Source organism: Hylaeus anthracinus, unplaced genomic scaffold (genome assembly GCF_026225885.1).
Source record: "Hylaeus anthracinus isolate JK02 unplaced genomic scaffold, UHH_iyHylAnth1.0_haploid 11978, whole genome shotgun sequence".
Classification (NCBI taxonomy): Eukaryota; Metazoa; Arthropoda; class Insecta; order Hymenoptera; family Colletidae; genus Hylaeus; species Hylaeus anthracinus.
Genome location: NW_026534326.1, coordinates 1,899,315 through 1,914,445, shown reverse-complemented (window position 1 = coordinate 1,914,445; position 15,131 = coordinate 1,899,315). Strand labels below are relative to the sequence as shown.

General features: G+C 37.1%; 1 protein-coding gene across 1 annotated transcript; it reads left to right on the top strand.

The window, feature by feature from the left end:
• The first annotated feature begins 1,868 nt into the window (after positions 1 to 1,868).
• On the top strand, positions 1,869 to 4,253 carry LOC128896701 (muscle-specific protein 20). Its single transcript, XM_054160113.1, has 4 exons — positions 1,869 to 2,021; positions 2,632 to 2,843; positions 2,920 to 3,040; positions 3,922 to 4,253. Exons 1-4 carry the CDS (start codon positions 1,992 to 1,994, stop codon positions 4,111 to 4,113), a joined length of 555 nt encoding a protein of 184 aa, XP_054016088.1. The 5' UTR covers positions 1,869 to 1,991; the 3' UTR covers positions 4,114 to 4,253.
• Positions 4,254 to 15,131: the final 10,878 nt, after the last annotated feature.

The window sequence follows — 15,131 nt, the reverse complement described above, 5'->3', positions numbered from 1 at the left end:
GTCGCGCCATCTTGCAGCTCCATTCGGAACTATACATTCACTACAAGCTTGAGCGTTTTCCCACCGATGGCGCCATAAACGCCATTTTGAAAAATTTCCTGCACTACTTCCGTAGATAATTCTTATAGAACAGCTAGATTTTTATAATAAATATATTTCATGAGAAACATGCAGATGAAGTATTAATTAAGTATAGGACTGTTTATTAGTACAAATGCATAGTCAAGAGAGGATCGACTAGTAACATAACATTTTATTTGTTAAGATTACATGTAGCAATAGGGGCTAAGAGGATAGATTTTCTACTAACGATAAGAGTACTTTGTAGCCGCACAATTATATTATAATTGTAGCTGCATACGCCTAATAAGATAAACAATATTGTATCAAGTCTGTATACATATTAACATATTAACAACAAACTTAAGTTTCCTGTTCGTCATTGAAGAGGGAAGCACGTACCGCGCCGCGGATTAAATTTAAATCTGACTCAGTAGCCAGCTATTCCGTCAGTGAATAATCTTCCATATCATTGGATTTTAACAGTTCGCTTGGGACTGCTTAATCGAGCGTTGTCGTAGACTGCTTGAGTCAGGAATTACGCTGAATAATCCTAAATAGATATATCTAGAGTCACCCCATCCCTAGCTTATCTATGTATAATAGTAAATGTTATAATGTATATATAACGTATACATAATAGTAAATAGTAAATATATAACGTATGTATAATAAGTAAATGTTATTTAAATACTCTTTTAATACGTTCGAGTATTCATCGATTAACATTTAAATAAATGTACATTACGTACTCGTAAATAAGGCTACGTTATTTAAAAATTCCCCGAGCGAAAAATATTCCGTTCGAAAAGAACACGGTTGCTAATATTAAAGAAATACATTTTGTTGTGTATTGGCCATTCCCTCAGCCCCAGTTTCCGTCGGTTGGTCGTGAATTGAAGGAGGTCGTGTAATAATAACTTGGCCTATTTAGATGGTGGTTATTTCAAGAAAACGAAAAAAACCTATGGCTGTTCGTGCAGTCGTATTTCCTGTCGACTCTCGCTTTTCGAATATCTGTGGCGACAGTTGCAGCGACGAGAACGTTAATTCCCGATGGTAAACAACATGGCGGCTTCGTTGGGCGAAGCTGCAGACGGGGATTCCAGAAACCGTCTTCCCTGAAACATTATAATTAATTGATGTAATCGATTATAGAGTAACGAATGGAGACTAATTGAATGGATACATTCGTTTTGTTCTCGAATAAACGCACTTCGAAACACATATTATGTATTATTTTATTATATATGTGTAATATCAAGTATGTAACAATATTTAAGTGTGATGTGCAAACACATGATTCAATAATGCTCCTGCTGCTGCTGCTGCTGATGGTGATGATCTTGCATATACTTTTACATATATTTCCCTTAATTTCCAAAGATCTTGAAGCCCTGCAAGTATCAGATTACTATGCACGTAGTTTACAGAACCAATTTCCAACACAATAAATCAAGAATAATTATTTCTAGACACTGTCAACCATCTATTCAACTAATACATATACAATAATACAGAGTGACTGGAAATAAAATTGAATAAATGTATATTACTAATGTAAAGTTTAGAAAAATAAGCTCGGGTTTAGCAGAAGTCTACCAAAGATCAAACGTAGACCTCTAGGAATCTCTTTAAATCTGTTTCATAGGCCACACATGGAACGTTCCACGGCTTGGTGTGTTTGCCAGCCGCGATTTTGGAAATCCTACGTGTTGCCACCCTGTCCAAGTGAATAAGTCGCTAATATTAGAACCGTGGAAACCACGCACACATGATGCCCGGTCTTTTTTTGACGTACGCCACCCATCCGTGTTGGACGATTTCCTACGCGGCGTGGGTCGTATTCCCGCCAACCTGCTGGTATAAGAGGGGCCAAGTATCGGCCGGAGCACTTCAGTCCACTCAGAGGAACACCACACAGTACAAGGATGGCTCTCGAACGTCAAGTGCGCGCCAAGGTACGCCAAAGAACCTGAGGACTTCCATGGGACAGTTAGACTTCAGTGCAGGATCATTCATAACGGATTTTTCCTCTTCGTCTCCACTCCCAGTTCGGTGTCAAATATCAGTGTGGCCAAGTAACTGCCAATTGTCGTTCAGGAGTGGGTTCAAAGTGCTTTCGTTGGTGTCGAATGGAGATAAAGTATACATTTCAAGGTTTCTTGGTCTGCGAAGCTTCTTGACCAAAGCTTCCATACTTGCCAAGCTTTTAGAATTCAGACTTCCGCTCTGAATTCACTAGGGACAATTATACCAGACTTCTGATTTTACACCATAATACATTTCAAGGTTTCTTGATCTGCGAAGCCTCTTGACCAAAGCTCACAGATTTTCCAAGCATCCACAGTTTAGATTTCCACACTGATTTTACACTATGAGTCGATTATGCCTCTTGACATTGCATCACAAATCTGATAATCACTCTATGCTCGTAATGGGGAATTTTCTGTCCACCTCTTCCTGTATCCGCAACACCTTCGGGATGGAATATGCCCCTCGGACCAAAGGTTGATAGATCAAGGCACTAAGAGCAATATGATTGCACCGCTAATTTCTCTGTTTTCACAGATTGCGGCGAAACGCAATCCAGAGATGGAGAAGGAGGCCCAAGAATGGATCGAGAGCATTCTTGGGAAGAAGTTCCCCCCTGGTGAGCTGTTCGAGGACGTGCTCAAGGATGGCCAGGTGCTGTGCCATCTCATGAACAAGATCCAGCCTGGATCTGTCCCCAAAATCAACTCCTCCGGTGGTCAGTTCAAAATGATGGAGAACATTAACACGTAAGAATAAACGTTCACCTTTACACCACCTACACGTCTTCGAATAGAGACTTTTCAATCTTTCCTTCTCTCTCAGGTTCCAGAAGGCTCTGAAAGACTATGGGGTGGACGACGTCGATGTCTTCCAAACGGTGGACTTGTGGGAGAAGAAAGACATAGCTCAGGTGGTCACCACTCTGTTCGCTCTTGGACGCACGGTACGTTTCAATCAGAATATCCCATTAATACTAAATATATACCATATAAATAATCTATCTAAATTATAATTGCTCGACAAAGCTAGCTCCTTTATTAATGTCACGTTGATCGTCACGTCACCTATATATTGGGTGCTTTCCATTAAAGAACTAGGAAAATTCATTCTGAATGCTTTGACTCCTTATACGTATATATGGATGGAGGACCCATACGTGTTTAGTTTCCAACTCTTTTCAATTTTTATTTTCGAAACTAAGCGTTCTTATGAACAAACTAAATGTAAAGAAGTTTCGTCTCGTCGTCCCTTGTAAGCTGACATTTTTTAAAAATTGCTTTAACGAATACAAAACATTCCTCTGAGCTGATTTCTGGTGGTAGTAAATGTACACTATTCGCAAAGAATTAACACCTGTAAATTGAACGAGAAACATTACGTTTGTCTTATCAGTCCTCCCTCAATTAGAAAACTAATTACCGTGATAATAGGCACAGTGGGATTACAAGAATATATTGGATGTATTGATCTTGAAGAGTCTGGCAGTCAACGTGATATATAAGAGCAATAACAATAAAATACCAAATTAATAATAATTAGGTCGTCCCATAAGTTCGTGCCGAAGACTGTGTCGAAATTTAATAAAAAACCACAGATATTTTCTAGTAGCAGTATAATGACTATATGAGAGAGGTGAGAAACTATTGTGAAATGAGACAGATTATCTTTTCTTGTGACACTTAAGAGTATGTTTAACATGTTAATTTGAGAAATAGAAGTATAAATGGCACAAACTTTTAGGACGATCTAATAAATTCCACCAAAGTCCAAGCCTCCACATGGCAGATCTCACCTCGATTCTCTACATTACTGTCCTTTCCACAGACGTACAAGCACCCCGAGTGGAAGGGCCCCTATCTGGGACCTAAACCGTCAGAGGAATGCAAACGTGAGTTCACAGAGGAGCAACTGCGTGCTGGGGAGTCTGTCATCGGCTTGCAGGCAGGTTCCAACAAGGGTGCGACCCAGGCTGGCCAGAGCATCGGTGCCACCCGCAAGATCCTCCTTGGAAAGTAGACGACCTTGGCCTTCTCCCTATTTAGACCACAAAATTTGTACTTTGCATCCACATGTGTATATGTGTATATATATATATATGTATTATGTATTTATTTTATATTTTGTAATTGAACGATAATATATATATTTATTATTTACACCGAATTTCTTGGATCTCGACCACACATACCTGTCCCCAAAAACTTTTGGAATGCTTCAGCCGTGGCCTGATTAGGTGCTGACAAACAGGTGGACTCTGGGTAAAAATATGAATGCAATGCAACCCCAGCCAGACAGTAGCAACAAAATTTTACGAATCTTGGCAGTGTTAATAGAAACTAGAGAAAATAGAGGGTTGTGTGTTGTATGTTTTGTTTGTATGTCGAGCAATTTGTGAGGCTGTTCGAATATTTGGGAGAATAAGAATTTAGGTTAGGGTTGAGCGTTCGAGCACGTGGCCTAATTTGAGCATAACAGGTGTTACCAGGTGTTACTCGAAAGGTTCCCGATTGAAATTGCCCTACCATTTCTCAAAGAAATTTTATTTATATAGAAATTTATATTTTTATAGAAATAAAGCTTAGAAAGGCACTATTCTAAATAAATTCAATTTTATGTACTAAACACATCGCACAAAATGCCTGTTCTTAATTAAATCCCTTAATTAAATCCCATTCTACGATACTTTTGGAAATATGACCATAAACACCTGCAAATCGAAGGGGTAATATTAATAAATCCACTGTGCAATTTTATTTTAGCAAATATTTCTGTGAAACTTATAGTTTCGAAGATATCTGAGGTGGGAAGACTGCACTAACGCTTGCGAGAATGTCTCACATTGTGATTCCTTTTCAATTGATTATTTATGATCATTCTTCATAATTATTTACATTATGATTCCTTTTATAATTGATTATTTTGTGATCACCTTTCTTGAATCAGTTTGTTTCTCAAATGCCTTTTTCAAGATTTAAACTAAAACGAAATTTCAATATTAATTACTCAAAAAAATCAATCAATACTTAAAAGGCCTGGAACACCACTCTTTAGAATTTCGAGTATGAATCAAAGCGGTGTAACAAGAAAAGAGAATGAAGACGTCAGGATTTTGGCAGTGCGTGGACGTTGGCTTGGAAATTCAGAATATTGTGCACACGACGGATGGATAAAATTAGCCTGGAAGAAATGAAGATACGTAAACTGTTACTCAAAGGCTACAAACAACGATAAAAATACCGAGGCCGCCTATGAAAACCGCTGTTTCACTCTAAATCAAACGAGACATTCCTCAAAAACCAAATCCTACTCAAACTTGACTTGAAAATATATTAATACGGACAGGCAGGTGAGAATTTATTAAAAGCATCGTATTACCTTGTTGGAATGACTTGCAAGAGTCTCTTGCTGTTGGATTCGCATATTTTAATAGTAACTTAACTCCACTTGTTCACCCTTCAACTCTAACAGCTCTTGTGATCCTCATTTATCATCCAAACTTCCTTGAATAAACGTTTGATACGTTATAAAAATCGAATTTATACAGTATTTAAGTAAATATAACAATTATTGACCGAAGGAAAATTTGGCAATCAACATGAATACTGGAGTCACTGTTCGATGTTAGCTAGAACGAATAAAAAATACTCCAATTTTGTGTTTCATGGTCAGACAGAAAGAACAAGGAAAGAATCAAGGACAGAAAGAAAGGACATGGTTTGTGCAAACTATACTGCTCGTGGACCATCCATGTTATTTGTAGATCCAAAAATGATTACTTACTGCCAACAGTGAAACGTGCTTGGTAGATAGCTGCATGGACAGTTTAATTCACGGAATTTTGATGATGAAGTACCGTGCATCATTGATGTACACCAAGGTACACCAAAATACTTTAGTTATTTGTCATCTATTATGAATACTCCTGAAGGTAACATCATAATGGATGCAGCAGACTATTTCAATCAAACATTAGTTTAGTTGGAATCAGATGTTCAAATTATGAAAACAAATTGACAGTCAAGCAGCCTGATAAATCGAGGAATAAGAATAGAAATTAATCAGACACAAAATAATCCAAAGCACAATTGGACACGTTTGACCGGCATGAAAAGTTGGATTGATTAATTAATTTTTATTACTATGTTCAACACTTTCATTATTATAAAATTAGAATCTTTAAATTTAATACAAAAAATTAATCGTATGATTAATTTAGAATTGTTGTAATAATATGGCACAGAATAACGTTACAACTAGCAACAATATGGAAAAGAAAATTTCAATTTCAGAGCTATTAACAAAGGACTATTAAACAACAAATATGCTTCATTTTATTTTTGTATCATTCTACTGGTTTGCAAATTATTATCACATGCAATTTGGGAATCTTTCCAAATGCAAACAGCTTTATCAAACGAGTGATTGTTCACCTAAAAATGATCCAAGACGGTTCGTGTTACAATTCTAAATACATGTGTCTAAACAAATTTGTCAACGGTTTAACATTAAACTTCAATTTTATTATAAATGTAAAATTGTAAGCTATGGAAAATAATGTAGTGGTAAAATTGGACTTTGGGTTCCATTATGTTGAATTCAAATTTAATATAATTAAATATAACGTAACAATAAATGTAAATTTAATATAATTAAATATAATGTAATAACAAATTTAATATAACGTCAGTCCAAGTAAACGTTTAAACAAAATTTTTGTTCAATGGTTTGCATCTCAACTGCAACGAGTTTACCATGCTATGGTTATTTGAAAGCTTGCTTACCATTCAGTCGAAGACAGTGGCGCCACTTACGAATTCTAAGTTCTGCGAGTTATTGTCCGAGTTTCGTTCCTTCGACGAGATTCGTATGCACGAGAGAAGACGGCACCACTATGTCAAAAATATTTGAAATTTACTCGCAGCCAATAAAGAAGGTCACTTCTAAGTTCACTTTTCAATTACCTAGAATTTTCTCAACATGTCTAGAAATACTGTAATAATTAAAAGATCATTTGTTACAAGTGTATAATTTAAATATTCATTGTAAATTATATTACGTTAACTCCATTGATACAGGAAATATTTATTCAGGTATCTATATATGTTTTCTACGTATTATAATATTGTATTAATCGATAAAATATTTATTTGTTTATCCTTAAAATTTTGTGTATTATTCCAAGTTCATTTATTAATTTTATGTATCTCGAAATATTATAATAATATTTGGAAGGCCATCTATTATGAATATATATATATTACATATTTATTTTAAATCATATATATATTAATTTTCATTATTTACGAAATATATATCCTCATAAACCTTTCACGAATTATGTGATTCATTTTCAAGTATTTGTTTACATATGCTTTCCATATATTATAATATTAACCGATAAACTATATATTTATTTGTTTATCTTTATAAATTCTTGTAATATTCCAAGTTCATTTTTTTAAGTTTATCCAAACAATCCCTCCCCCCAAACAAAATGAAACAAAGTTCAGCGACCTATTAATTCACCTGCGGTATGTATCTTTGTTGGACTGCTGATTTTTAAACGAGGTAACAAAAATAATCGAAGACGCTCGTGTGGGTCGAGATGATTTATCGCGCTTTCCTGACACGTTCGTTTAATAAAATAAAATAAAGTAAAAATAAAGTAAGGCTAGGAAACCGCGGTACTCAGGAATAGACATGATCGAGGTAGTCGTTCTCATTTCATACATACTTGGCGTGCGAACCAACTGTGCCTTTTGATATGGCGCCAGCTGTGGGGGTTTTAATTAAACCCTTTTCCCCAATTTCACAAAAATAAGGTGTTAACGCAGACGTTTCTTAAAGGGATTCCTCTGATTAGAGGGAAAAAATCGAACAATTCCAATTTAGTCATCGTCAATCAGCTTGGTGGGGGGTGATGTTCTTGAAGTTTAACCCTTTTTCTCGATTTTTCGGAAATCTAGCGTTAATTCCAGCAATTTCGTGACCTGGAAGATTAAATCATTATTAGAGAAACCTTTCACGATACCAGTTACCAGCTCCCTCTGTTAAAAAACTAATTAATGAGATAAGCATGTAAAGCTGAGGACTCCTTATATGTGGCTGGAAAAAAATTGAAATTTCATATTATTATACAGGGTGTCCCAAAAACGTTGTAACACCTTGAAAAAGATGGTTCAAGGGATGATTTGAAACAACTTTTTCCTTAGCGAAAATGTTGTACGAGGCTTCGTTGAGGAGATATTAACGAAAAACTCTGGACCAATCAGAGCACGAGTATACCGTTGGAGCGGCCGCTGATTGGTCAGTGTTTTCCGTTAATATCTCCACAACGAAGCCTCGGAGAACATTTCCGCTAAGGAAAAAGTTGTTTCAAATCACCTCCACTCTGTATATACAGGGTGTCCCAAAAACGTTGTAACACCTTGAAAGGGATGGTTCGGGAGGTGATTTGAAACAACTTTTTCCTTAGCGAAAATATTGTCCGTGGCTTCGTTGAGGAGATATTAACGGAAAACACTAACCAATCAGAGCGCGAGTATGCCGATGGAGCGCGCGCGATAGCGTATAGGCGCGGCCGCCTAGCGCGTAGCCACACCCACTGGTGGCGCTCCACCGGCATACTCGCGCTCTGATTGGTCAATGTTTTCTCTTAATATCTCCGTAACGAAGCCTCGGACAACATTTTCGCTAAGGAAAAAGTTGTTTCAAATCACCTCCCGAACCACCTCTTTCAAGGTGTTGCAACATTTTTGCGACACCCTGTAGAAATATGATATAGAAATATCTATAATATAGAGATATTATACAGCCAACCTATAATATTCTCTCCGGTAAACTTAATCTCAACAAATACCCTGAAACATCTGCCAAAATTGTTTATACGAAAACAAACAATTCTTAAATTGAGCAAAATCTAACCTAACTACATTAATAAACAATTTATTCCAGCTCCAGTTCTCTATTTGGGTATCGATTTACAGCTTGTATAATCGGGTTCCTCTAATTTGCGCAACGTTTCCAGAGCGATAATCGCGTACGAGTTTGGATCATTATGTCGCTATAATGTAACAAGTTAGCGGGCGACAGCGGCTCGAATTGGCAGCCACCGAGGAAATATTAAATCTGCTATGCAATGGAAGCGAATGCGATATTTCGGCGGTCACCTTGAAAAAATATTTGTCACCGGGCACCGGTTACGACAAGAGTAGCTTGGGAACCGTCGTTTGGCCTCTCGCTTCTCGGCTTTCTATTATCGGATCGCTATCAGATATCATCATTATCGGGGGGAGGCAGGGCTCGCTTTATTGCCACCAGAAATATCCAACCGGGAATAAATTGTCGCACGTGCGACAAGGGCTCGTCCCTGTTAGACGGTTTTTCACGTTTAACGAATGCGTTAACGAGCGATTAATGGAGATCGCGGTTGCGCATGCGCCGGCGTCCGCGCATGCGCACGCAACGGGACTCCCCAAACCAGCCCGCGAACTTCTATTCTCATTTACGTTATGATGCCTTTCATAATTGCTTAGTTTCTGATCTCACCTTTTCTGATTATTTAGATTGTGATTCCTTTTATAATTAATTATATTCTGATCATATTTTCCAAACATACATTGTACAAGAATACATTGTGCCTTCTTATACAATTGCTTATTTTGTGATCACCTTTTAGGATTATTTACACAGTGACTCCTTTTATAATTAATTATATTGTGATCATATTTTGCAAGCATACATTGTACAAGTATACATTGTGATTCCTTTAATAATTGCTTATTTTGTGATCACCTTTTATGTTTATTTACATAGTGACTCCTTTTATGATTAATTATATTGTGATCATATTTTGCAAGCATACATTGTACAAGTATACATTGTGATTCCTTTAATAATTGCTTATTTTGTAATCACCTTTTCTGATTATTCAGATTGTGATTCCTTTTATAATTAATTATATTCTGATCATATTTTCCAAGCATACATTGTACAAGAATACATTGTGCCTTCTTATACAATTGTTTATCATGCGATCATTCCTAACAATTACTTAAATTGCGATTCTTTTCATAACTGCATATTTCGTGATCATAATTCATAGTTATTTTTATTGTTGTTCCTATAATTGATTATATCGTGACGTTGCCGCACAAATATTTACAAATATTTGTGACTCCCCCGTCGGCCCTGTTAAACACCGTGATCGTGGGCGACGAGGAAGTAAACGAGCCCCGAATAAATCGTTTCCAAGGGAAGACAGCCGGCTGTCGCCAACTGTTACTTCGTTTTATGCATCAGCTGAGTCAGAAAATTGTTTTGCGAAACCCGTAATTCGTCACCAGTCATTGTCTCTACTACTTTTAACGTTTAACGAACGCTCCTCTCCAACGTGCACCTCTTTAGACTCACCGGTGCCTTGGCACGCGTTACAATTCTCCCCAGAAAATTTGTTGAATCGCGCGAGCAACGCGGGATTTAACGAATTTTCAAGTAAATAGCGCGTCTAATAATAAACGATGACTAACGAGCGGGATCGAGGATTTTCCAATTTTTGACCGTGCACGAAAATAAACGTGGAAGAACACCGCGAAGATAATCGCGTGCAAGATCCACACCCGAGTGGTAAATCTCTGGGAATCGCTCTGAAATCCTAATTGATCGCCGTTCAATTGAGGATAGAGCCGTTGCAGTCATGCCAAATCGGCTACAGTTTATAAGTAGGTCGTTTACTTAAGTAAAACCGTTGCATTAATCACGCTATCATCGCACAGGCGAACCGAAGAGCTGGTCGTCGAGGTTAAAGTTCATTGTGAAATCGATGGGTGAATTCAACAAATTTATGCCTTAGGGACTGAAATCTGCTGGTGCTTTAATGGCGGAATGCTTCAATTCTAAAATGCTGCAATGATAAAAAGCATTGATGTTAAAGTGATTAAGTCATAAAATCCTTCTATGTAAAAATGATTGAATTATACTCTGCTTTACCTTCCAAATCTTTCAATCTGCAAATGCTTCAAAGCCCAGATGCTTCATCGTTAAGATTTCCTAATGTTAAAAAGCTTCAATGTTATAATTCTTCCATTTCAAAATGTTGGAATTCCCAAATGTTTTCATTTACGAATGCTTCAAACATAAGATGCTTCAAAGCCAATGTGTTGCACCGTGAAAATACTTCAAAGCAATCAGATGTCAAAATGCTTTGATATCAAATGCATCCAATGACAAAATGCTCCGCTATCAAAATGATTCAATTGCACAGTGCTTCAACCTCAAACTGTTTTAGTATGCTTTCAAATGCTTCAAGTTTAAAATGCTGCAATGCTACAGAACTTTGATATCATAGGGATTCAATGACAAAATGCTTCTTTGTCAAAATGATTCAATTGCACAGTGCATCAACCATCAAATCTTTCAATCTGCAAATGCTTCAATTTTAAAATGTTGCAATGTTAAATAGCTTTGATATCATAGGGATTCAATGACAAAATGCTTCTTTGTCAAATTGATTCAATTGCACAGTGCATCCACCATCAAATCTTTCAATCTACAAGTGCTTCAAAGTCAAGATGCTACAAACTCAAAATGCTTCAATATCAAAGCGATCTAATGACACAATGCTTCGGTGTCAAAATGTTCAATTATACTCTGCTTCAACTTCCAAATGTTTCAATTCACAAATGCTTCAAAAGCCAGGAGGCTGTAGTTAAAATGATTTAATTATACAGTGCTTCAACCTCAAAATGTTTCAGTTTGCTTTCAAATGCTTCAACCTTCGAATGCTTCAAAGCCCAGATGCTTCAACGTTAAGATTTCCTAATGTTAAAAAGCTTCAATGTTAAAATTCTTCCATTTCAAAATGTCGGAACTCACAAATGTTTCATTTATGAATGCTTCAAAGCCAATCTGTTGCACCGTCAAAATACTTCAACACCAAATCAATCCTATGTAAAAATTCTTTGATATCGAACGAATCCAATTGACAAAATGCTCCGCTATAAGAATGATTCATTTCAGTTGAATGGTGCTGCAAGCCCCTAAACGTTTCAATTTCCAATCGAACCTATAAGCCAAGGCCAAAGTCAATGTAATCCCAAAAATAACCGTCCGGCAGCCTACACGGTGATTAAAACAAAATGTATCTCCAACTACAAACCTAAAACGAAAACGCACTAATCACCAGCCAAACAGAAACGGTTTCGTCAAGAACACCCTCAACCTCTAGCTCTTCATCTTCTTCCTTCAATTCCGTTCGCTTCTGTTCGGTCTGAGTCATCGTCCGTGCAAGTGTCTCGAGGGCGTCTGCTAAGTCACATGCTAAATTTGGTTACCTTACCATCGGGATTGTATTACGCGCGTGGGCTTATTCTAATATTTCGGATGGCCGCGATGGCAACTAGGCCGTCCTCTTGCTATACTTACATCAGCTTTCCCGAGCACCGGCTGCCGCCGATAAAGAGGAAGGAAGTGCCCAAATCACCTGGCAAAAGCCTCATCCGTTCCACACCTAACCATTCCCCTGGAAAAAATAACGGAGTTTGATGCTACTTCGTTGACATTTGGTTTAGGGGGTTTAGGGCCCGAGCGGGGGCGCTACCATCGCATCCATGGTTCGCTTAGGGTCCCCTAGGCGGCGCTGTACTAACTCGATAAGAAAATTTGAATAAATAAAAAAATAAATAAATAAAAAAATAAATAAATAAAAAAAAATAGAAATTGATGAGGTAAAGCATAAATTTAAGTTGTTACATAGACAGGAAATAGGTAGTAACTTTATGAAATAAGATTTATAATGTACCTAGATAGTTGAGTGCGATGTAAAAATGTATATAGGGTTAAACAGTCTGTTAAAGGGCTAACCAATAAAAAATCTATGACGCTTCATACTTCACGGCGGATTCGCATTTAGCGTCGAAAACGAGCCGATAGCGACACCGAAACCAGAGAGGGCTATTAGTAGCCGTTAAATTGAGTTTGTGCGGCACATAATGCAGAAATTCTTGACTTGTTCCACACGATCGTTCCCCCTCCTCGCCCCGCGCTATCTCGCCGTCCATACCGACGGAGCATTTATTTCCGTCCTGCGGGTGTTACATGATCGCGGAAGGAGCACTGGGATCCAGCCGCTTTCGAGTAATACCCTGGAATCAATTCCTGGCTCTCCGTGAAAACTGTAGGCAACATTGACACATTTTGTTAGCCGTAAATCTATCTACTATCAAAAAAATAAACAATCGTATATATATATATATGTTCTAGGACAGACCTAACCTCGAGTTTGGAGCACTTGTGTTTATATTTATTTATAAAGTGAATTTTTCTCCGTTTTTTTTTTCTTGAGTTACTATGCAATGACCTAACCTAAACCTAACCCTAATTTTGGAGCATTTCTTTTAATATTTATTTACAAAGTGAATTTTTCTTGTATTTAAGTTATCATGCAGTGTCCTAACATATAATAGAAATGGGTCAACATGTTTCACACGAGAATTCTAACAAAGTTGGCGTTGGTCGCTCTTAAGTGCAGAATGACGGTACTTTGCCACGTTGTTGCGGTACTAAGTTAACCTAAAATTGGTAGGTTAACGTACAAAGTTTCATTTACTATTTAAAATCAAGTGAACGCCTTAAAATTCAATGGCTGTCTTATTAAAAATGGCAGATTATATATTTGAAACGGGATTAGGTAACGGATTTGTGGTAAATATAAATTTCCTAACCACAAAAGTGACCAAAAAATTTGATTGTTGTCAAACTGAATTAAGGGTGGGTGGGTGGGGTGGCAGGTGTTCCAAAAAGCTGGTGGTAACGAACGAGCAATGTGGGAGCCTCGGCTGTGGGAACACACTCATCCTCTATTAATAGTATCTTGCTCAAATTTCTACTTTTAGAAAGGCATATACTCGCGGACGTGTCTTCGTGTAAAAAGGTACTCGCCCACGCAGATTGTAGCGAAGTTCCTTCGAACTTTCATTCTTGGTGCACTCGGTCTTTCTCGAGATGCGAATAAATGAATAAATAAAATAATTATAATAAATAATAATAACATAACAATCAATCAAATACATTAATTTTTATACATAATTTTTATAATTGCGATAATTCAGGTCTGATAATTATATCAAATACAAAAAAAAAAAAAAAATAAAAAAAGACAAATAAATAACAATTGTACAAAATTAATTTTTAACGAATTGTGTGAAGCACGGAGTCCAATGACGAATAATATTCGTGATTAATGTAATTGCAGTAATTAAAGTTTGATAAATAATTGTAATAGTTATAATCAATAATAACGGTATAACAATCGTGCTAATTATATGTGCAATGAATTATAGCTCGAGATACAGCAAATTTTACGTAAACGTATTATCCAGAGTGATTGACAATCAGAATCCGCATCGGATGTTCGCGTCGGGGCCGGTAAAAATATTCCCGATCAAAGGTAACGGAAGCCCTGTCGCAAAAAGAGAGACTGTTGAAAAATTCATTCAGCCGCGAAAACCGGTCGCTTTATTTATATTCAACCTCCTGGTGCAACGATCTCGAAACGGTTCCGGCATGCAACGCGAAATTCCATTCGCGATGCATCCTGGGCGAACGCTTTGTTTCCGGCGAATAATTAATCGCGACTTTTGTCAATGAAAAATTCACGGGAGGAGGAGTGGGGAGGAAGGACTGCGATCAACTCGGTTGAACGTTATTCGATTACCCGACTGTCACAGGGGAATTTAATTTCAGGCTTTTTTTCGGAGGCGACGAAAGACGAGGTTGACCGAATTATTTCTTGCTTTCGATAATATAATTATTGAAATGAAATTATCGTAATTATAAACATTATTAATAATTGCGAATATTACTCGACGTTGTAGTTACGACGTTCCGTAATTATTCCGTAATTATTGTGAACCGTGACTTATTCGAAATTTTGTTTATTTTGCAATTGCAGCTTTGGTAGTATCACGCCACGTGACAAGATGGCGTTACTCTGCACTTAAGAGTGACCAACACTAGATTTCTTACAATATTGTTAT

Coding starts and splice junctions, on each gene's coding strand:
- LOC128896701 (XM_054160113.1), top strand. CDS start 1,992: ATGGCTCTCGAACGTCAAGTGCGCGCCAAG. Junction 2,022..2,631: donor AACGTCAAGTGCGCGCCAAG/GTACGCCAAAGA, acceptor CTGTTTTCACAG/ATTGCGGCGAAACGCAATCC. Junction 3,041..3,921: donor TGTTCGCTCTTGGACGCACG/GTACGTTTCAAT, acceptor TCCTTTCCACAG/ACGTACAAGCACCCCGAGTG.